Raw genomic sequence first — 24170 nt, 5'->3', positions numbered from 1 at the left:
GTGACTGTCTAACTTTTGCACAGATTTTCCTGCTGAAATAGTTTCAGATGATTATCAATTACTGCAACCTGCTACATCTGACATGTTCTCTCTACGCTTTAGTGCAGCCATTGTTATCTAATCAGATCGCTGTTATACTAACCCAGAGGGACTCTTGTTGGAGTTCTTAGTTTATTTGCTTACTTCTTTATTTATTGCAAGACAAAAGACAAAACATTAACAGAACGAAACGAGGAAGACATAAACAGTGAATACAGAGCAGTTATCAACATTTTATTAGGTAAAGAGAAAACTAGATGTTCATTGTATATCAATAGATATGAAGTTGCAAACCAAAAAGACTAACAGGAAAGAGTCAAACACAAACTGTTGACTTAAGGATGGAAGCTCTGTCTGTCTAAAATACTCCTGTGTGCTGTAATAAGATTTCCCTTCATTGGAGATGAGGGGCTCAAACAGGAAAGTATTTTTGGATGTAAAGCGTTCCAGATGTTTATCGAGCTGAACCTTGTGGTCGCTCAGACGAGCTGCAGCCTCACATTCTTTAGAAACCGAAACTAAATTTTACCCGCCATTCTGTGTGTTTTCATTATTTTGGTCTATTGTGGGTTGTCGGAGCCGTGGTGAGTCCTTTTCTTATTAAAATGTTCATTAAATGATACTTTTGGTTCCGGCACTGCTTCCTGTTTGAGCACTTTATAAAAATCAAACAGTTAAAGTTTCAGCAGAAGTTTGTAAAACCTGCCGGAAGTAGTTTGTCGACACAATGTTGTAACACGGACGGTGTGTCTTTTTTAGGTGTGTCGTTCTCTCAGGGGATTTTAACGTGTTTGTTTCATATTTATTTATGTAAATCCTTTATCCTTTATTCATGTCTTAATTACCCCGCTATAGGAGTGTTTTTTTGCCCAAATATAACTTTCAGATCCTCACGAGAGTCCAATAATGTTGTGAAGGATTTCCGGAAATGACTTTCTACTAAAGCAGCCGTCAAGAAGGGTTCATGAATCGAGTTTAAAGGCTTTATTAATGTCAGTTCATAAGTTACTAACACGTGGTGAGTTTGCTAAGTTGTAGGACATCTTTCTTCACTATGTAGCTCTTTAAAGTGGCACTCTGCTGTTTTTACACGACGATCATGGTCTCACCATCACATATGTGAGATCAGTTGTGTTATGGGAAATAACCCCGATGAGCAGGTGATTGCTTGATTAACGATGTTAACAACTTGCATTGTGGGAAATGTAGGACACAGCTGTTAACCTTCCAGATGAATTATGAATTGTGATGTTAAAAATATAAGTAGTCGTTAACAAACAGTATTAGGTATAATTAATAATTACCAAATATATATATATGTTAACAATGGTGGAATGTAACCATTTACTAAAGTACCGTTCTTAAGTGTGTATTTTCATGTTATGCTACTTTATACTTCCACCCGACAACTCAGATGTTAATATTGTACTTTTTACTCTACAATATTTATGCAATATCTAATATCTAATAAACGATGTATAGAATAAACGTTCCACAATATATAAAGTGATTATTATGAGCTCTACCAGCTGCAACATTAAAGGGATGGACACATCAATGCATCAATAATTATAATCCAATAATATTATATTGTCCTGACAGATATGAGAGTATTATTAATTCAACTTTTATTTCAGACTCATGAGTCCATATAGCAAAAAATAAAACAAAAACACAAATACAACAACAATATATAAAATACTATTATTATTAATCTTCTCATCTAACTTTTGGCAACAAAGCAAATAAGAGTATTGTCAAATTATTCCTTTAACATTGAATGCTAATCTGGAAATGTATTTACCCTCTTCTACCTGCACAGTGAGACATGTCGGTTCGACGGCTGCTACTTGAGACTCTGGAAGATTTGTCTAAATATGACTTTGAAAAGTTTAAGTGGGAGCTCGTGGATGCTGGTGAATTCAAATCGATTCCCCGGTCCCTCCTTGAGGATGCAGACCGGATGGTCACTGTGAGAAAGATGATAGACACCTACGGTGAAGAAATGGCTGTGAACAATACTGTGGAGGTTCTGAGGGAGATTGGCAACAAATACGCTGCAGAGAAGTTGAAGAACAGATATGCAGGTGGATGTTTTCTTAAAACATTTACAAGTCAAATTAAGCAAAATCAGATTCTTTCCTTTTTTTTTACATTATTCTCTTCATCTGTATGTTTTCATCAGCAGGGGGAAACACAGCTGCACCCTCCACATCCACATCTGCTGCAGCATCTCCTGCTGCTCCCGTAGCACCTCCTGATGCTCCCGTAGCACCTCCTGCTGCTCCCGTAGCATCTCCTGCTGCTCCCGTAGCACCTCCTGATGCTCCCGTAGCACCTCCTGCTGCTCCCGTAGCATCTCCTGCTGCTCCCGTAGCACCTCGTGCTGCTCCTGTATACCCTCCTGTTGCTTCCCGATACACTCGTGCTCCTCCCGTATACACTCCTGTTGCTTCCCTATACACTCGTGCTGCTCCCGTATACACTCCACGCTCAATAATGGCTCAGCAAGGAAGTCTCGTCTTCGACCCGAATATTGCAGGTTCCACCACTAGTTGGCGTAATAGAAAATCCCGTAACAAAAGGGTCAAAAGACTGGCAGCAAAGGATGCCAAACAAAAACCGTAAAACTAAGGTAAAATATCTTAATTCAAATAAAGGGCGAAAACCATAGATTTACGGAAATTTTCATTAAAGGTTTTGCAGTGCAACACTGTTATTTTAAAATGTGTTCCTGTATTATTACAATCAAACACCTTCAATAAAGGGATATCACTAAAAATTCTGCAGTGAAACACTGTTATTTTGCAGTTTTTTCTTGTATTACTACAATCAAACACCTTCAATAAAGTGATATCACTAAAAGTTCTGCAGTGAAACACTGTTATTTTACAGAATTATAACAATCAAACACCTTCAATAAAGTGTTAACACATTCTCAATTCCCATGAAATAAGCTTTTCAGATTACTGTGAAAAATACAAAATAAATTGATACATCTACAAGACTTTCAATGTTTCAATTAAACTAGGGGTTGGAAACTTAATTACAAATAAAGTACACACCACTATTGCTTTTAAAACAATTTTATTTAATGTATTTAGATAAAAATTTACAAAATCAACCAATTATTCAGAGCACCCCAGGAGGAATTGAAAAACTAAAAATGGCATTTCTCCATGTGTCTATCTTGACTGTTAGAGTTACTATCATGATGAGGTCTTGATTTCACCATTGAAACAGGTGGAGAAAGCAACACATTGTGCTGTTGAGCTGAGGGGGGGTGGGGTCTGTTTTTTTTTAGCTTGTGTTTTCCAATTCAGTATTATATTGTTTTCCATAATATTATCCTGACCCCAAGGGGCTCCATTTAGTTCTGATAACACAAGGACAAACATTACAGTCTTTTAATTCAGAATCCCAACTATGCAGTGTATTAATCAGTCAAATCAAAACATACCGCAAAAGGTCAATGAATCTTTACCAGAAGTGACAGTGCAGATAAAGAACAATCTTCCAAATTGCCAGTAATCAGCCCGATCCTTGGTGCATCTGGGGGGAAAACAAGAGAAAATGACACACTAAGATTCACTGAAAAGTCCTTAGAAAGTAGGCTTTAATTTTTTACCATTCCTTTTAACAAACTTAAACAAAACTATAATTAAATTGTCTGTACCGACATTTGCCGTTATGAAACATTCTGGCAATCTGAACACCGAGTCAGCTTTGAGAATGCTAGTTATTAAATGTTTACCAATTTAAACATGCACCTAATGCATGTCTTAGCACTCCCGTCAGAAAAATGTGAATCATGAAAAGACGAAAGACGTGGATTCACAACAATAGACACTTTTAACAGATGTATCATAGCAAGGTAAACACACTTTTCACAAAAAAAAGCCAATTGATACACCAAAATCAAACCAACCACCTATAATTGTATTAACTGCAGCTGCATTTACCCTGTTATGACATGTCTGAGGGTCTTTCCCTTAATGTTCTCCTGAGAAATAAATAAAGGATTGATGATGATGACTTATGATGCTTATTACTTATTGCAACTTGTTACATCTGACATTTTGGATTGAAGAATAGACTTTTGACGGCTGTTCTCTCTACGCTTTAGTGCAGCCATTGTTATCTAATCAGATCGCTGTTATACTAACCCAGAGGGACTCTGTTAGCTTGGAGTAATTTGTGTTTTTTTCTTTCTTTCTTTCTTTGTTTACTTATTTATTTATTGGAAGAGAAAAAATTAACAGAACAAAAAGAGGAAGACATTGAATACAGAGCAGTTATCAACATTTTATTAGGGAACGAGAAAACTAGATGTTAATCGTATATCAATAGAAATCAAGTTGCAAACCAAAAAAACAAACAGGAAAAGGTCAAACACAAACTGTTGACTTAAGGATGGAAGATCTGTCGTCTAAAATATTCCCGTGTGCTGTAATAGGATTTCCCTTTATTGGAGCTGAGGGGCCCAAACGGGTGGAGAAGGTATTTTTGGATGTAAAGCATGTCAGCTGTTTGTGATTGAGCTGAATGTTGTGGCCTCACAATCTTCTTCAGTTTCACGGAGATGCTTCGCTATTATCTCCTGCTGCCTTCCCTCATCAATTATACATCACGGCTACAGTTCACTGACCCGCCATATACTGCCCGAGTGGCCTTGCACTGTGTGTGTGTGTGTATGATAGAGAGAGCCTGCCCTGTATTTACTACCGGCCATACTTCATTAAACCTGGTTTCATGTTCTTGTTGCTTTCAGTGCTGCTGGCCACCAATTTAAAATACACCAAATCTGAATATGTGGACATTATGTCCCACCAGCATCAGTGGACACTTTCATCAAGTTCGTTTTACCGTCAGACACACGGTGAGCTCACCCGACACCAGGTCCACTGGAGTCTTGTACTAAACTACTGAATTGCTAAAGAATAGTTGTGTCTGTAATGTTTTGGGTCTTATTTTGGTAGTTTTGTTCATTATTTTGTTTTGACCAGGCGGCAACCTCCAGCTCTGTAAAGTGAAGCCAATGTAGAAGTGCTTTAGGCTTGTATTCTTTCTACTGACCATCAGGGGGCGACTCCTCTGGTTGCAAAAAAACATGTCTGATTGTATAGAAGTCAATGAGAATGACTCTACTTCTGACTTTATATATTCCCTCAGTAAACATTGTAAACATGAGTTTATGTTCTCAACGTTCATTATGATGTTCATTATGGTCCCATTCTTATTAAATAATAGACCATGAACCAACGTATTCTTAAAGGCGGGGCTACCTGTGATTGACAGGTTGCTACCAGAGTCGTATATACGGCGTCTCCACGTGAATCCTCCGCAGTCCAAATATGGTCACTTCGGTTCACTGGTTGCAAATAAACCAAGATGGCGACGGTCAAAATGCTGAACTCAAAGCTTCTAAACGGCAGTCCACAAACGACGACGTCCAATTCTTCTGCCCTTGTCCTGAGCCTCCGATTCAATTATAACCCACATCAGACGCCCATTACTAGCGAGGATGCAGGAGCGCTTTTATAAAGACGACATTTGTGGTCATGAAGGCACGAGGGCAGACTCGGTTAGGCCCAAGTTCTGTTCAGACTGTAATGTACTAAAGTTGAAAACGTCAATGAAAAAAAATCCATTTACCTGTGCTTAACAGCTGTCACAGTATTCACTACAGGAGCGGCCCAAAGGTGAAGCAAATCCCCCGATCGTGTCATCGAACATAACGTTTCTAGGATGTCTAGATCTGTGATTTTTGTCATCTGACTCCACCCAAATGGACAAACTTAATTGACTGGATGTCTGTAAACCAATCACAGTGTTTTTCATCAAGCTTGGCTGACCGTGAGGCCGTGAGGAAGCGTAAGACACATTTTGATCTATTAATCATATTGTTAAAATATAATTGATGTTTAATTTGTGGTTAAAGTTTCCAAGAGATGTTATATTACTTATACATGTCAAAATGTCATATGAAAGAATTACTCAAGTTTTTTTTCAAAAACACAGGAATCTAAATGTGACTGGAAGTAAATCAGGGAAATAAATGTGGAAATATTGTTTTATATTTATCCTTCTTTGATTTGATTTTCTAATGCAATCAGCTTACAAACATCTCATTGATTATGTACACAGAACATTCAAGTCAGTAGGCTTTGAACATCTTGTTTTCAAAAAAGTTATTCAAAAAAAATGTGGATACACTGAGTGAGGACGAGGCTGATACAAAAATATATATGTAATATGTTTAAAGTGTCACTTTATTAATTCATATGAGTTAACCACTGATGAAAAGTAAAAGAACTTGTGACGGCTGAGTCGGTGGCTCGCAGCTAACGGTGCTAACAGCGCTAACAGTGCAAATGACAGCAGCAGTGATAACAGAGCTAACAGTGTTTAACTGAGGGGGATGGGGGCTACGCTTCTGCGGCGGCAGCGGCGGTCGGGACGGCGTTGCCAGCAGGAAACACTGTATGAGCGCAGTGCAGAGCGGCTGCCGTGAGCTAACCAGGGGGAAGCTCAGCACACAGAGGGAGACTTCATTCTCTGCTCAGGTAGACATTACTCCTCTATAGCTTCACATACAAATAGCTGTTGAATGGGTTAAATTAAGATGTCACAAATTCCTTCATTGATTCCATACATGTTGGTGTAAACTCATTGTGAATGTTTATTTGTACCAATTTGATGAATAAAGTGACAAAAACATGTAAGTTTCAAATGTTTCACATTTATTCATTGTCAATGACTTAATGACTCCAAATGCTTACAAAATTGAAAGGCTAACATTAAAAAAAAAAAAATCTGAATTTACATCGTTGTTCTGATTCACATTTAATTAAATGTTCTTGTTAAGAAACTTATAAAAATATAAAATCCACTACATCAAAATTGTTCTTTGATCAGATGAGAGAGAAACAAGAATATCAAATTTGTACTAAATTACAAGTACTAGATTGTACTAAAGGAAAAAACATAACAAACCTGACCCCATAGATCCTCAATTAGGCAGAGATAGTGTGCATGATACAACATGTGAGAGTGGACAAATAATAGGAAACATCTCAGGAGTAAAAAACAGGTTGATGAAGATTACCATTTTTAAATTTGTTCGTCTCTGTTGATTCATCTTGTTCATAATTTTTTAGGCTGCAGGTGGTGCAACATCTGGAACAAATGAGTTTCTGTGGATCTGGGGTTTCGGCTGTGACTCCTAAACTTCATCACTTTGAATCTCTGAAACCCATCCTGCTTCAGACAGCCGGACACTGAGAGACGCTGTGGTGATCCAGATGTTGCTTCACTGCTTTCTCTCCCAGCAGAGGGAAAAAGAAAAAAACTCAGCATCGAGTCTCCATCACCGTCAGCCCCTCCTTCATGTCAGCGTGCCGCAGCTTTATGCACAAGCTCTAAGGATAGCGATCAGTTGTGTTCAGGTTCAGAGACCTCTAGAAAGATTTCCATCGGAGTGCAGAAAAGATGGTGTGGATGAAGTAGAGAAGCGTCGCCACGTACGAGAAGACCTGAAGAGACAAAAGGGAACACCAATGATTGGATGAAAGGAGTCATCCTCTGAGGACCATGCATATCTACAGGATCATCCACAATAGTAGAATCTCAGCACCGTACCGGCTGTTCAGCATGTGTGTGGTGTATATTTGTATATACATATTATATATATTTATACAATATATTTAGAAGTTCGTATCTTCCTTAATAGGAACAATGGACCTAATGCAAGAACATTTTCATATTCAAATATTTCTCTTAAGGTACGGTGGGCTTGAACAAGTGAGCCATGTCGGATTCATCAACCGCTCTTAACTTTAGATAACAGTTTGAATCCCCACCTGTGCGTAAACGAGCGTGCTTCATTATAATTCTAAATTAGCATAATTTATGCCCCAATAATACCATATAAGTCCTGCCCCATATGTCTTTTATTAATTCTGAGAAGGTTCACACATGTCAAGTAAGTGTATTCAGTGATATCAATTTTGGAAATCTAGGTTGGCAGCAATGAGGGAATAGTTTGACACTGTGGGAAACTGGGGGGGAGGGGGGTCTTAATGCTAAGCTAAGCTAACCAGCTGCCGATTGTAGCTTCATATTCAGCGTACAGACATGAGAGTGTATCAATCTGAACATCTAACGCTCAGAGAGAAAGAGAAGAAGAGGATTTCAATGAATGTTGAACTTTTCCTTTTAGATCGTTGTGTTTTGTTAGTGGAGCTACAGATTATTCTGATGGCCGATACAGAAAAACATCCACCAACGCTGCTTTTTATACAATACGTCAGAGCGGTTTCTCAGCTGGTCCTGCAGGTTCAGGTCTCTGTGTGCTTCTGTTTTTTTTATTAGTTTGGACGAGAAAATCCTCTCTACAGTTTATTCAACATCCGTTCGACATTAAACAACTCACCACTGCAGAGACGTCCAACTTGTAGTTTCGAGAGACGGTCCCGTCGTCCATCTCGAGAGTCACTCTAGCCAAAGTCACTGAAGCACTGAGGTAGAAGAAGGCCGCGATGCCGTGATAGGCAAAGTCCTGACAGACGAGGGAGAGGAAGACAAAAGAAGAACGTGAGAAACTTTTTGGGGCGAGATCGATGTTAGTCATAGCTGAACGTCATGTTCATTATCTGCACTGGCAGAGAATCAAAACAAACACTGTTATGCAAAACTGGTTTGTCATGGTGACATTCTGTTGTCCGTGAACAGAGGACATACTTTTATCTCCTTATTCTGATATTTTGTCTCATTTGAAGTAGTTTGGTGATGAGTCTGTGTGGAAATCTCTCTGTGGTGCGTTCAAGTTCCTCCGTTATCTGAGAGTTGAGAATCGGAGGCTGAAAAGAAAGAAGTGACCAAATTCACTTTGTCTCAACTGCACTGATTGTTAGCAGCCAAAACGCAGCACACTGACATTAGAGTCAAACCTAGAAGACATACAAAAAGCAATCCAAGGTTGTTGTGAAAAGTAAAATCATGTTGATTTTGTAATTCTTTGCATAGGAGAGACTCAAACCTCAGAGATGTCGGTGTCCTTGAACGCACCAAAAGAAAGAGTTTCCCAAACTTTCTCTGCAGTGAAATCAATGCAATGTGATAATGTAACTAAAGCAGAGTTGCCTAAACATTGACTGTGTGGATCATCTCTCTGCAGGTTAATGTCCATAGAAACATAGTATAGTCTGTTTATGCTTGGACTTGGTTGCATGTGCTGACTCATCACATGAATGTAAACACAAAACCACAAATCTACTCTGACCATTCATACTTGGCGGGTGTGTTGCTTTAGGACCCAAGGAAGTGCAGTGTGGAGTGTGAAGTTGTTTGGATGAGCTGTTCTTGAGAAAGCTGCGAGCAGCAACACCGGAGGCCAAGCAATCGGCCCGTTGTGAACAGGCACGTTTTGAACGAGCACTGCACCAGTTACAAGAATTAACTGAGACCAATGTTTGACTGAAAGGAACAAAACAAGTCCCAATGAGGTCAATGATGATCAGGAATGGAGGGTGCAGGATTCGGACTCTTCCAGATTCTACAGGAAACAGTATTTGCTTTATAAAATGTGAGGAGGACTTACTGCTGCAGCCCAGCGGGCTTTGTTTTGATGCACTCCACAGACGAACACCACCATCCAGATGAAAGTCATGGTGAAGCAGAAGACGGAGACGAACATGACCCAGGCCTGAGGGTTGTGCGGCACTATCAGCGTGCACGCCACCAGGATCCAGACCAGACCTCCGAAGATCTGCAGGAACACCAGAGACTCGTGAGAGGAGACCCTGACACAGCTGAACATCGTGTCACCCCACCGCTTCTTTTGCTGCCACTGATGCTTATTGTCATTATCAATTCATCAGCTGATTACCAATTATCTATAAAATGTCAGAACAGTTTCCCAGAATCAAAGTCCAACAGCTGAAAAACCCAAAGAGAAAAAAACTGAAAATCTGAGACACTGGAGAAGAGATGTTTTGGCATTTTAACCTAAAGAAATTACCTCAACTATTCATTGATTACCTAAATAGTTGTGTTATTTTTACATTGATTTGCATTTACACTTATTGATTAATCAATAAACTGTCTCTGTTCTGACCTGACATTCTGCCGCCATTAGGTGGCGCTGAATCTGTTTTGTGTATTACGGGCCTTATTGCTTGACCTTTGAACCCTGAATGAGGCCATTTTGCTTCCTTGTCCTCCTGAGTAGAGAGCAGACAACTGTGATCAAAGCGTCCGCATCAATCTTCTCTTGGAATCACTTTTAGAAGCATTGTCTGTAAGTACAGCTTTTATAAAATCCCTGTATTTGCATCAAAGTTTAGGTCATGTTTTTTGTGTTCTGCACCAGTTATTGTTCACCATGTAACTGGTCCTGTTAACGGCCTTCAGCTAGATATAGATAGCCAGATTGGCTTTATGAGGCATTTAATATATGATGGAACAGTATATCAATGAGGCGTATTGCACTCTTTGAATACTAAACGGTGGTGCACAGTAAATCCATCATACTTTGACCAGATTGATTTTTTTAGTGTATTGAAGGAGTCGTCTGTCTAGTTAAAGAAAGGGACTGATCCTGAACTATTTTACAGCAACTGATGACATCTTTTACCTGTAAAACACATAAATAAATGAATCACTTCTATGGGAAATTTCTGTTATTAAAACTAAAAAAAAATAAAAAAAACTTTAATATTGTCCAATCTTGGCTATTGCCCAGCAATCAAATGCTACAACAGATACGGTTGTAGCATGTTGTTGTTTTAACCAAGCTATGCTGCAATGCGTAGCTTGGTTGTGGGTTAAAAACAGATTCCTCTATTCATTACTTGTATTTATCATCAATAGCTCTGCTACAAAGACTCCTTTTGTTTTGTATAAGTATATCAGTGATTCTCACAATACAGAAAGACAGGACAAACGTAATCAAACGAGCGTTCATGTACCGAGTTATGCATGAATGGAATTTACTACCAAGACATGTCACACGAGAAAACAATTAAATTCAATCAAAAAATTGTGGAACATTTTTAGAAACCAGTTTGGTTAAGTGTTGCTTAAATTCCAAATGTGATCTGGATAATGTTGATGTAGAGGGTCTGTATGAGTCTACAGCCCACGAATACTGGAGTTAATTAAATGGGATATTTTTCATATAGCTGCTTCCTATGTGCAGTAGCCTATGATTGTAACAACTCTGAATACTGCAGTGTAACGGATACAATGTTCTGATTATCTGAATTGTCAGGAGCTTGTCTTGTCTGTGTGTGTAAAAATCTTGATGGAGCTAGGCTAACAGTTTCCCCCTGCTACCAGTCTTTGTGCTAAGCTAGGCTACACACATGTTTGGCTTGTGCACGTCACCACAGCTTATAATCACCCTTTTTTAACCATTTAAATTGTATTACTATAGGAAAATAAAACCTGTTCAACCTGCTGTGGCCATTTTTGGCAGTTTCTCTTCTTGTGAATGAAGTCTTTTGTCAGCTGATGTGCTTCCATTATCCGTCTATCCTGTATTTCCAGCACATAGCTGGGCGTCGCTGCATTCGTTCACTCTACACCTCTGATGATTGACAGGCTGCATTATTCATGCTGCTCCACCAGACTCCACCTGTTTCTGTTTGTGTGTGTGTGTGTGTGTGTGTGTGTGTGTGTGTGTGTGTGTGTGTGTGTGTGTGTGTGTGTGTGTGTGTGTGTTAATGCATGATTTAATGTGAAAACGCCAGCAACATTCCTCCTCTGTTCAGACTGTGCTGACGTCTGCTGACGTCTCCTGACGTCAAATCTGCACAAAAAACGTGTTTCTATCTTTTTGCATCAATTCGTATTTTCATTCCGATCTCTCCTCCGTCACGCAGGTTTATTGTAGGAATTTTATCTATTCAGTCTAACGTCTGGCTGCTGTCATCCTCTGACCCCTGACCTCCTTTCATACCTCCTTATAATATTGCATTTGTGTGAAGATAATTCTGCTTTTAACGCATTCACATGAAAAATGTACTAAAGCTCCCAAGTATGTTGTGTTCCGGCATCAGGATACTATTATTTTCTTTTGACCGTCGTTCAATCTTTAACTGTTAATGTAGCTAACCGGTAAGCTAGCGACAGCTCTGGCTCAGGCTCACTTAAGGTGGGCCAGCTATTCCCTTCTATTTATTATTATTAACTGTTAAATTAATAGCATTAATCGATCAAAATTGTAATTGTCAGTTAACGGTTAAATAATGAATTAATAACATCCCTATAACATCCAGTACCACAGGACCAAACGAGAGCCTACTCTAGTCCTAATTTGGGTTTAGATTTGTGCAAAATTGAAGGGATTTTGAAGGGAGTCCTGCAGGTGTAAAGTAGGCCTACTCTGTCCAATTTTGGGACGTATTGTATTATTGTGCCAAGACTTTGTGTCACCTCCAAAGGGGATAGCTACTTCTATTCTGAGTACATAAAAAATGGACAAAATTGCTGCTCTGCCAAATATATTTCTGAATCCGAGCTGTCGATTAGCAGCAGCAGTTTGTGGATCATAACTGAAAATGTTCTTGTTTGTTTACAAATGTCTTGTTGCCACACTTTTTTTTACACTTATATCACACCCTTTTAATAAAAGTGAACAGAATGTCCATTTCACTTCCAAATATGTGGACTTTTTATTAGAAACATTGTAAAGGTGACGTTTGGGTGAATCATGCAAGTGATAACAGAAAACATTTAGTTCACTAAACCTCTGCATGTTCAGACTCCACACATCAAGCCGCTGTTTGTTTCTCCTCTCTGAGAACATTCACTGTTTGAAACTGCAAGTTCACAGCAGACTCAGTATCCTAATTATAATAACAATAATATCAACCCGCCAAACAAAGAGTCATGATTTATTCTGGTTAAACAGGTAAAAGAAAGGCGGTGAAACAACTCCTTCTCAGTGCACTTTCTGCTCTCTTGTTTGAACTTGGGTGAAATCATTAGAGGAAATTAGCTTTTTAGGATTTAAACTTCATAACTTGTTTACGTTTTTTTCTGCAGATGAGAATAAACATGTCCACCAGTCAGGAGCCTTTATTCTCCACACAGCAAACCAGCAACACGTTTACCTGCGTTTAACTATATCCACAGTTTTCAGTCAGACTCTCTAAATTCAGTTTGCTAATTAAAACTAGTGTATACGGGGATGTTTTCATCCGCTGTGGTAACAGTGACCACACTTCGCGCCCCGCTGGTGGAAGGATCCTGTCCTATAAAGCAGTTTTTCAACGCGTCCTGCAGGCTGCTGTTTCTTACCAGTTCGGGCAGGTAGAGGATGTCGGGGATGGTCGAACATATTCCGAGCCCGCTGGGGAGGTTCCCCATAGTGGCAGTGTTGGAGGCCATCCTGATCCTGGTCTATAGTCTTGATGCTGATACTGCTGCTGCTGCTGCTCGGACTGAAGCGGGGTTCAGAGCTGCTGCGGGTTAAACCAGGTGGAGCCGACTGGAAAAACCGGCATCCCCATCAGCCGAGAGGAGACACGCCCGGCGGCCCGCCCGCACACACCGGAGCCGCTCAGAGTGGCCGAAAGCTCCGCTGGAGGTTCACTGTGATGGAGGTTCAGAGACACACACAGACTTATAAATGTTTGACCAGCGCGACTCATTTATCACCCGGACAACCTGCAGCTGCTCTGCATCAACAACAACAGTAACAAGAATGTCAGTGGTGATGTCTTTTATTGTTTTGTGTCTGTTTGTTTCTTGTAGATTTGATGTAAATAGGAATGAAAATAATATTTATATCAATAATAATTACAGTAATATTCATTTATTTATACAGCACATTTCACTCCAAAATGCACAGAACAATAATAACTACGAACATACAAACTCAACAAACTGAATGCAATAAAAACGATGACACACGATGACACACGATGACACAAGTTAAAACGTGTTGGTAGATGAATGAGTACTTTTATTGAAGGGCTGTACATCTAAAGGTGCTGCTGCCTTATTGACCCACATCAACTTCAGAGGTCATCAGAAATGAACTGTACAAATTAAACACAATGCTCTCATAGGTTGATGAAAAGACTTTAAAGCTACCACAAGGAACTTTTTTGGCGGTCCCTGTGGACGAAAGTAGTAAAGTTTCCGAGCACCACACTCCCTTTAGAAAATCTCTCATTTTGTTGCAGTCTTTCCCGCTCAGTCCTGGTTCTCCTGTGCCTCCCCATATCCTCCAGTGGGCCCAGCAGTACGGCACGGGCCTCCAGCAGCGTGGTGTCGATGTTGGCTCCCAGCGGGGACAGGAGGAGGAGCGAGGTGAAGCTCTTCTCCTGGCCGGAGGAGGAGACGCTGAGCTCTCCACCTCCTGCATGATTTCATCTGATTTTGCGGGGAATCTGACCCGGTGGCAACGATGACCTTGTTTAAAAATAACTATCAAAATAGCCAATCTTCTTCACTGATTGTCCTATGTTTATGTGTGTGTAAACAACAGATCCATGGAAACAACAAAGCATCTCATTTGGCAGCCGAGCTGTCAGACAAACACCTCAGGTAATCGCCAAACTGGATCTGGTTTCCAGCAGCTGTCATCTGATCCTTTCTAAACCGGGAAACCTGCTCCTGTTTGAGACAACACTCTGTGGACACGAGTCAGGACCAGGCAAGTCCTGGTCCACAACCTGGAACCAGAACTCCTCTGATGCTTTTCCAAACTAGAAATCATCTCCAATACAACAATTGAGACTAAACCTTTCAGCTGCTCTCATTGGAAACACAGTCTTATGTATATATGCATCTTATTGCTACCGTAACACAATAAAACATTGATTCCACCTTCATTTATCGTCTAAACTTTTTAACATATGTATCAGTGACCTGTGGCTTTATGGGATAAGTTTCCATCTTATGTTGTGATGCAACTTGAGCTGCAGCAAATTCCTCCGTCTCCTCTCTATTGTCCCGCTGATGGTGTTGTCAGGTAATGGTACTATGTTATCTAATCTTCAGCTCCATCAGCAGAGCACGAGCTCAGCGCTAAATACTTCATGATAAGATGATAAATGTACAGTCCTGGACCTAAACTGATCGTTGTTTTATAGTTTCAGTTCATTTGCTCTTAAAACTCCACATTCACTGATATTTGCTTTAAAATCCTGCATTAAGGATGTGACTTGCAGTTACGTTAGCAGCAGTAATGAACCAGCTGCTGGATCACTGAACACAAAGAAATACACAGCGAAGGTAACGTAATGTTACATTGACTCTGCTCACTGTTCCTCGCAGCTAGTTTTGTGTTTGTGGGTTGCAGCGTTATCACTCAATGCTGGACCAGTTTAAAAAAAATGTGTGCCGCCATTAGTCACTTGCACACACAAACATGATAAAATAGGGTCCAGGTTGAAGTATTGTTGCTAGACTACAGGTCAATCCCTCAGTCGTTTAACTCTTCTATTGCTTTCAAACTAAATCTTCTAAAAAATGGCTGATAAAAATCATCACTGGTCTGTCCAATGATAATGAATGGCTTCAAAAAAATAGATATGTGATGTTAGAGGTCATTCTTTTAGTGAGGAACACATGAAGAGTTCAGTTTGGATCATGAAAGTCTTATTTTAACGAATATCTTTGGTCACTATCCATTTGCAGGATAATAAATTCAAAGTGTTCAGAGTTCAGAGAGCTGAAAGGAATCCAGCTCAACTGGTTTGTTTTCATGCCTCGTCAAACACAGAACGTCAGATCAGAGTTACCACAAATAGACTGTGAACAAGGTATTTCCTAATATAGTTAAAGGTCAACATTCATGTTTGGAGTGTATTCAGGACAACAAGATACAAATAATTATGTTTTAATAACATTTATGACTTTTACATATGTAGCACACCTTTGTCAGGTGTGACCCGTGCTGTTTGTCATGGTGCCCTCAGGTGCCGTCAGTGTCATATGTTCTTCTTTTCTTTTGTACTCTCACTGCATTTATATTTTTGCCGCAATGTGACTTTAATCTCGAGAGGCAAAGTGCTCTTGTTTGTGAACTGGTCTCTCGTGAACCAGTTGAGTTTGTCCCCCCGGTGGTTCCAGAGGAAAAGATTATTTTAGCTCTTAAACGTGCAGAACAACCATCAACTATATTTAAATCCCCGAAAGAAAGAACATTTAAGATATATCTGCCAAAACATAATTAATCAGTCCCGTTGATTTTTAATTAAAGAAGCATGATCATTTATTTGAATGGAAAAATGAACAAAGGACCAGTTCATGGACTATAAAACAATATAGCAATAATTCAGTAGATGTGTTTGTATGTGTGTAACTGATGTCGCAAGCTGGAAATAAAATTAAGCATCAATGTTTATCAACTATAAAATGGCTTAGTTAATTAAAACAATGAATAATAGTTTCCCCTTGTTTGACCAAAATGCACAAATATTTGATAAAACATGGTAACCTAGTAGTAAATACTAAAATGAACACAGAAAAGTTATTTGAGGCATCATGTCGCAAGTTAAGTCGCGAGTCTTTAACTTCCAAGTCCACGTTGAGACTCAAGTCATTTACTTTGAATTGCCTTGTTGTTGAAATGTGCAATACAAATAAACTTGCCTTGCCTTCTGTCAAGTTGCAAGTCATCAAAACAGAGTTCAAGACACAACGACTCGAGTCCACATGTCTGATAAAAGGCCACTGAATAACTGGATTCATCCAGTGTTTTTAACCCAGTCTGTTGCAACACAGAAGTATGAAACTTTAGCAACTCATGTTAGGGAAATTGTGTTAAAATCCTCATGTGCTTGTAAGCTGTACAAGGCATTGAAATATAATCACAGTGATGTGAAGTAAAGTATTACCATGCACTGTAAAGGTAGAAGGCCTGTTTTGCCCTTTATTTTGCTAGTTAGCTAATATAACCATTTCCTGCAAGCTTTTATTTTGTAAGTGCCTATTTAATGTTTTGGGTCCTTTATTTTGAAGCTTTTCCGGCAAAATCGGAAGTATATGCAAATCTCGTCTGAGAGGTAGTACCTTGACTTCGCATGAAAAAAGTACGATAACAGACTTGTGTGTACTGAAGGAGAAGTGTTCGTAAGATGTTGCTCTGCAGTATAAGAGGTTACTTTACTAACGGTTAAGCGCCAAGCTGGAACAGGAACAAGGTACTGTGTGTTTTATGGCCATGTTTAGTGACAGTTTATCTTACTTAACCTGTAAAAAGGTGGTCAAAGGTGTTATTGTTGCAACAAGATGTTGCAACAATAAATGGGAAATAGGAAATGGCTGAATTGCTACACTGTAATGTTTTGCTAATGCTAGATTTCAGCCTTGTATAGTTGAATATCATTGAATAGATGATTATTCATTAGTTTTGTATAATCTGAATCTGTGAAGCAACTAAAGCGTTAAAATAAAGGTACAATATTTCTCAGATTAAGGCCCAGCAGAGTAGAAGTATAAAGTTGCGTAGAATGGAAAAACTACAGGTTTTGTACCTCAACATATTTACTTAAGCAGGCTACTAAGCCGTGTTCACACCAAGTAACAAGTTAGTTTTCACTACTGAATCATAACTACCTAATGCACTTTTCATAAGGGACTGTAGTGTCACCTGCTGGTCGGGAGCAACAGATCATGTCCCTGCGCCTTTTAGTCGAAGTATTACGGTATTAGCGCTGCGCGTCTACAGGTGTATTACCGTACGAGTGAGGACATGGCAGCGGCCAGCAAACAGCTGCAGCCGCTCAACTCAGCGTGAGTCTTCTCTGTTTTATTTGATATCTCCATGAAACACTCGACTGTTCTTCACAACGTGTCATTCTGTCGGCTCTTAACTGAGATTGTGTTCAGTGTGACGGTGATCTTTACATCCCTGTCTCACGGTAACACACTGCACCGGAAGCCACATGATAACAAAAAAAATAAAATAACTGTCACATTAAAAGCGAACAGTCGACACGTTTTTTTTAAAGGTGTTAAATCTGATCATCTGTAGCGAGATTCGGGCGGTGTTGTACAAAAGAGAGACGAAAAACATGGCGCTGGTTTGTTCAGAAACACTCTTCAATGTCTCACCGTTGTGGCTTTTGATCTGCTCTGTATAAACACACACGCACACACACACACACTGTAACGACACGTACAGTGTGTGGTAATAACTGTGTGTGTGTGTGCAGGAGATCATGTCGTCCTACAGTTTTTAAATATTTAAACGTATCTCTAGATAGGCTATAGTTTATCATTAATGCTGAATGTGAAGAGACCCATCCTACTTTATGCACATTTTTTTTTTCCAAGTCTATCTTATTAAAGCACGTGCCCATATGGATGATGAAAGAGTTGCTGGTGCAATTCCTCCTCCTGCCCGTACTGACTGTGGAATGAATAGCTGCTTTCTTAAACTAGATGATGTTTTTCTTGTCTTTGCAGAGAGTGCATGTACTGAGACAAAGTGCAGAGTCATGTACAGAATGAAATCTGTTCATGGAATAAACAGTGAGGGGTATGAATAGTAATACGTTATATTTGTGTAGCGCTTTAAAAGGTACTCAAAGGCACTTTACACGGTAAAGACAGAAACAATAAAAGCATTAAGAGAGATTACATCATGACAGTAATAAACAAAACAAAAACCTGTCTGAGGAAAATCCAAAATATTGGACTAAACCGACTCCTTTTGGGAGATCCTCACTTAATTTGCATAACTCAGACTGTGAGGCTTCATATTATCTTCATCTTTAAGCAGAATAAAGACTGTGGACTTCTTCACAGCAACCAACGACTCTTTTAATGGACATGTGAGCATGTTGGTATTGTTTTATTCTTTAAACTCTGGAGAACTGTTGCTTTGGCTCCATCTTTACACGCTCGGGCTGTTTTGTCCAAATTTGTTAAATTCACAAAACTTCATATTCAATTCTCACGGAGATCCCGAAATGATTCAAAGAACCCCAACATTTTCAGCCGGAATTCTGGGAAAATGTGTCTTTTAATGATGCAGCCGACGCCTATAATGTTTCCATTTGATGGAGTTGCTCTACTTGTGATTGAATAATACAAACTGTGAAGCGCGTCTCTTCACTTAAAGCACCGTAAGAGGACATTTAAGAGAGAAATAACAAAGAAGTTAAGATTTATCCTTCAAGAAACCCACATTTATACATTACTTTTTACAATCCATTCACAAAACAGACGATGAGCACGACTAACAGCAGACTGCTGTTTCCTCAAACCTGCCAACAATTCATTTATCTTCTCTGTTCTCAGTTGTCCTTGCAAGTTCTTGTGTTTTTCACCATGATGAGTGTTATCGTGGCGCTGAATATTATATTCCTTAAGCACTTGAAAGGTGTTGTGGACACATCAAGCACTCTGGCTTCCCATTTATCTCTGAATGAACACTAGTCTACGCTCATCAGTGTTGTGTCATGTAGCCTGTACGTAAGCATGTGGGATCTATAATAGCGTTTAGAGCACAGGGCCCATTACTCTTATTAGGACAGTGCAACCCCCTGTGGACAGATAGGAATAGCATTGTGTTTAATCGAAAACATTTGAATCCATGGATGCTAAGTCATCCTGTGGGCTTGATCGGACCCTTTGGCCGTCCGGTTCTGGCCCTCAGGGGGCCGTATGTTTGACACCCCTGATCTATATATAGCCTGGCCCTTTGGTTTCAAACAGATTGGCAACAGTTGATAACTGTGAAAAAACTAATCGTCTTCTCGTCTCTTTCTACAGACACCAGAGCAGCGACAGATGACCACGACAGAGTTGAAACTCTCACCTCTCTGTTTACAAGAAGAAGTGCCAACACCTGACTCGTCTTCCACAGAGCTATCAGTTCCCGTCATCAGGTTTCCCATGCTTCCTTCCTATGCTGTGGGTTTTCTAAAGAGAACTGCATGCTGGGACATAGTAAATGTTGAGCTGAACCCTCCTGAGCAGACCTTCATTTCGTCACCGTGTGGTTCCAACCAGCTGTTTCTCCAATGCCTCGATGGAAAACCTTCTTCATTCAGTACTTGCAATGGTCCAACACCGTCACTCAAGCCCTCGTCCTGGCCGCCATCACGTTTTGCGTCGTTCTTCCTCTGTGTTGCCATCCGCTGATTTACTCGTACTACTTCATCAAGCCCTTGTACCTGGACTCCATGAGTGAGGCGGTCCTGCGGGAAAGCCTCGACCGCGGCCAGGATGCGCTGCACTTTTGGCAGAGCGCCTCCACCGCATCGGCGGTGTCTTCCAGATTCAGTGACGTCGCCCAGCGTCCTGACCTGCTGGTTACCGTCGTGACAGCCCGGCGCAATGAAGGGCGGGACTTCCACTACCTGCTCCAGGTGATGCGTCAGCTGAGCGGCGTTCTGGGAGGCTGTGGGGAGCGGCGGTGCGCGGAGGTGTTGGTCTGCGACGTGGAAAGCGGTTCACAGGAAAACCAGGACGCCAAGTTGCTGGAGGCTCACTTCAAGGTGATCCGGCGTTCTCCTCGGGAGCAGCAGATGAACAGGGAATTAATCAACACCTTCGAGAGGGAGAAGAGGGATTACGTCTTTTGTCTCCGCAAGGGATGGGAGCTGTTGAAGCCCAAAAACGTGGTTGTCCTGGAGGACGATGCTTTGCCAAAGCAGGACTTTTTCACAGTGGTGAAGGACTTGCTGTCGCGTCGGATTTCCCTCCAGACTCTCTACATAAAGCTGTATCACCCTGAAAGGCTGCAGCGCTACTGGAACCCAGAGCCTTACCGCATCCTGGAGTGGGTCGGACTCGGGCTGGTCGGTGCGACGGCCCTCCTCCTCACCTTTCCTTACTGGAACCCCTGCTCTTTCTCCTTCACGCTGTCGGCCAGCCACCTCCTCTTCTTCACCGTCTACTTCATGGCTGCCTCGGAGCTGCTGGGGCGGCACTACCTCTTGGAGGTGCGGAGACTTTCCCCGCAGCTCTACGCCGTCTCCCCGGCCACGGAGTGCTGCACCCCCGCCATGCTCTTCCCTGGCAACTCCTCGCTCAGGGTGGCCGAGTATCTGGACGGCTCCTTCTGCTTCAAGGGGAACGCCAAAGACACGGTTCTGTATCAGATGGCCAGGACGATACCCGGGGAGAGTTCTCACAGCGTGGAACCCAACCTCATCACCCACATCGGGGCCTATTCCTCAGTCAGAGCCAACCCACCCAGACCCAAGCTCCTCTGACAGTGCGGTAACTCGGCTCAACAAGGCTGGATTTAATCAGGTTCCTCCTCACTTGGTTCTACATTTCTTTTCTGTCACGTCACATGCTGGAGTCTTCAGACATTTGAAGACATCATTTAGAGTATTGGTTTGGGGATTTGGGTGAAAAGACATCAAAATTAGGGATGCATCAATCTGACTTTTTTAGTTCCGATACGGTTAGTGGTACCTGGGTTTTGGGTATAAGCTGTATGCCTCACTGTGTGGAAGTGACTGGGATCATTCTTTTATATGTAAGGCAACATCAGGCTTGACTTAAACATTATTTTCCTAATTTTGTAAAACTAAATGTAACAACTAAATAAACAAGCAACTTTGTAAAACATATTAAAAATGTAAAGTGAAAAACTTTTTAATGCAGCAACAAATTAGTCAAAACTTAAACAGGAATTAAAACAGAATTATATATTATTTGTACATAGAATTGATTTTAATATATCGGCCCCATTGTGACCGATACCCGGTCCAGCGATTTGAGTCGGTATCGGCCCAATATCTGTATCGGTGCATCCCTAATCAAGATGAAAGCTAGGCTACATTTGGTTGAAAACTATTTTTGGATGTGAAGGTTGCAATTCACAGCTGGTCCACACAGGAAATGTTTTAGTTGTTTTTTCAGTTTTCCGTTTCCCAGGTGTCAATACAGCTGTCTAAAGAGGCGGAGTAATGACTGACATTTTACTATTTACATGATTGTAAAGTGTAAAGTATTTGTAGTGGAAAGTTGATTTACCTCAAAAACTTATCCGGTGAGTGTCTTTTTCCCATGTAACTCTATGGGAAAAGTCTTTTTTGGCCCCATGGCCTCGCGTTACGGACACGGAAAGTTGTAATTCCACCGTTTGTCCACTGTGTAAAATTTGCTTCAAAGCCCGGTGCTCTTCCTGGAGGCTTGGCTCTTGCTAGCTGGCTACTATAGTTAATGTTAGCTCCATGACATGGTTGGAAAGCTGAGTCCGTCGTTTTGAAATCAGAATCTTGCAAAAAGGTCTTTAAAAAGCACATCAGATCTATGTGTTATTGTTTACTTAAACAAACAAAGCCTTGAAGTAGAAGGAGTATTTCAAACGTGTTTGGCTGGATGCTGTGGGGTAAAATCCCCAAATCTAAGAAAAATATGGATTGCGCTGCTAAACGTTAGCATAGCGTTTGCTTATCAGAAGATTTACTAAAATGTCAGACTGTTTAGTAAATACAAACACTGACCAGTCTGTATCACTAAATGTGCCTTTAATGTTTTTGTCTTTGACCAGTAGTAGAGGTTTCACTCCATAACAGAATATTACCCATGATTCAGCTCTGGAGGAAGTCCCTCTAAAGTTGAGCAGGTGCAATGTTAAAATGCATTTCATTTGTACATAATCGAATATATTCATGAAATAAATTGAACCATGTAAGAATTGCAGGAAGTAGCTGCCAAAGTAAAACCAAATAGTCCAATGAAAGTTCTCCAGTCTGCCTTTAAATTAATTTACTTGCACCAGAGTTCAGAGTCATGTGCTCTCACTGGTCTAAACCGCCAAAGAGTGTAACTCTCAAAATGAAATGGCAACAATATGATAATATGACGATGAGCACGTACAGTAACATAAGGAAAATAAATATTTATACTATAAATAAATATAGAAATATAAAGTAACTGAATCTGAGTGTTTCATGAAAACCATTTGTTTACTAAAGAGTTAGAAATGTTACAAAAAAGCAGTGAACTGGTATTTACACTTCATATTTTGATGAACATATTCAGATAAATGGTCAGAACAGCTGTTTATCAACATATTATTTAACTTGACAAAGTCCTACACACTGTTTAAAGTTTCTTTTTGTGCAGATGTTTTTATTTTACTTCTTATTTATATTTCAAGTCGACAACATTTCTAAAATGAAAACAGTTTTAATGATTTGTTTGATTAAGATTGGTTGTGGTTTTCTGCCTTTCATTCACTAAACATTTCAATTGAGTTTTGAATGTTTTTCTCTTGGATGTGTCTTTTATGTGTTTTTCATCATGTAATTTTGTTTGCTTATTAATAACCTTTAAGAGAGTAAGAATTCATTTTATTTATTTTTTATTTGACATTTGTAGACGTCAAATTATTGTCCAAAATTAGCCGACCAAAGATTGATTCAGAAAGACTTCAAATGAAAATACATTATAGAAATATAACATTTCAAAATGAAATAAGATTAAAAAAAAACCTGTGAGCTTCTGCCCTCTGAAGGATGATTCAAATTAATCTTTTTTTCTTTTCCGAGATCACACTTTGATTTTAAATGTTTTATCTTGACATGTGGTTCTGTTTACACTGAGACTCTTTCACTGTTTCCTACATTTAAAAAAAACAATAAATCACTATGTTTGAAGTCACTTGGTTGTCAGGAAGTTTGTATTCCAGCAGCAACGTCTTCTTGTCAACCAACCGGGAAGTTGGAGTGAAAATTAAATGTTTGGTTCATTTTTTCTTTCCTAGCTTTACATAGTAATTGTGTTTGAAGTAAAATTGCGTCGTCATCCTTTTACTCCTGTCAGATAAACCAGTTGAACAATCCCATAATAATAAACTCCTGCTTTTGCTCATCTGTCTTAACAGACAAACCGATGAGTTGGTAATAATCCTGGAAACAGACTATCCTATAAGGCAGTATTTAAGACTGCAAAGTAGTGCCATTGTAGGTTTAAAAAACGTAATAATCACAGGGCCGGGGATTGGGTGTAATATTTAAAGAAAAAAACTCAGAAGTTCCAAGATTAAAGTCATAAATTGATGAGGATGTTCTCTGAGTTTATATAGTGACAGGTTTACAAGAAAAAAAGTCCCAATTTGCGAGATTTTAAAGTCATGAATTTATGAGAAAGAAATCCGAAAACTAGTGGAGTTCAAAACCGTGTAACGCCAGCTGTCT

The 24170-nt window shown here is 40.0% G+C and overlaps 2 protein-coding genes and 1 long non-coding RNA gene across 3 annotated transcripts; 2 read left to right on the top strand and 1 right to left on the bottom strand.

Annotated features, from left to right (window-relative positions):
- The first annotated feature begins 550 nt into the window (after positions 1–550).
- LOC306696295 lies at positions 551–2964 on the top strand. The gene is made up of 3 exons (XR_013767097.1): positions 551–623; positions 1862–2126; positions 2225–2964. It is a non-coding gene; the product is annotated as an uncharacterized lncRNA (long non-coding RNA).
- Positions 2965–6767: 3803 nt separating this feature from the next.
- On the bottom strand, positions 6768–13505 carry LOC306696713 (myelin and lymphocyte protein-like). Its single transcript, XM_079160390.1, has 4 exons — positions 13345–13505; positions 9641–9808; positions 8474–8599; positions 6768–7574 (listed from the first exon to the last, which is right to left on the bottom strand). Exons 1-4 carry the CDS (start codon positions 13432–13434, stop codon positions 7500–7502), a joined length of 459 nt encoding a protein of 152 aa, XP_079016516.1. The 5' UTR covers positions 13435–13505; the 3' UTR covers positions 6768–7499.
- Positions 13506–17083: 3578 nt separating this feature from the next.
- On the top strand, positions 17084–23614 carry pgap4 (post-GPI attachment to proteins GalNAc transferase 4). The gene is made up of 2 exons (XM_079160228.1): positions 17084–17201; positions 19780–23614. Exon 2 carries the CDS (start codon positions 20031–20033, stop codon positions 21225–21227), a length of 1197 nt encoding a protein of 398 aa, XP_079016354.1. The 5' UTR covers positions 17084–17201; positions 19780–20030; the 3' UTR covers positions 21228–23614.
- The last annotated feature ends 556 nt before the right edge of the window (positions 23615–24170 follow it).

Source organism: Pholis gunnellus (genome assembly GCF_910591455.1).
Source record: "Pholis gunnellus genome assembly, chromosome: 5".
Lineage (NCBI taxonomy): Eukaryota > Metazoa > Chordata > Actinopteri > Perciformes > Pholidae > Pholis > Pholis gunnellus.
Note: the sequence above shows the minus strand (reverse complement) of the source record. Positions and strands in the feature narration are given on the sequence as shown.

Excerpts from the sequence above, each read along its gene's own strand:
- LOC306696713 (XM_079160390.1), bottom strand. The coding sequence starts at position 13,434 with ATGGCCTCCAACACTGCCACTATGGGGAACCTCCCCAGCGGGCTCGGA. Across the intron at positions 8,600-9,640 it reads AAGCCCGCTGGGCTGCAGCA|GACTTTGCCTATCACGGCAT; the intron begins GTAAGTCCTCCT and ends CTCGTCTGTCAG. Across the intron at positions 7,575-8,473 it reads AGTTGGACGTCTCTGCAGTG|GTCTTCTCGTACGTGGCGAC; the intron begins GTGAGTTGTTTA and ends TTGTCTCTTCAG.
- pgap4 (XM_079160228.1), top strand. The coding sequence starts at position 20,031 with ATGCCTCGATGGAAAACCTTCTTCATTCAGTACTTGCAATGGTCCAAC.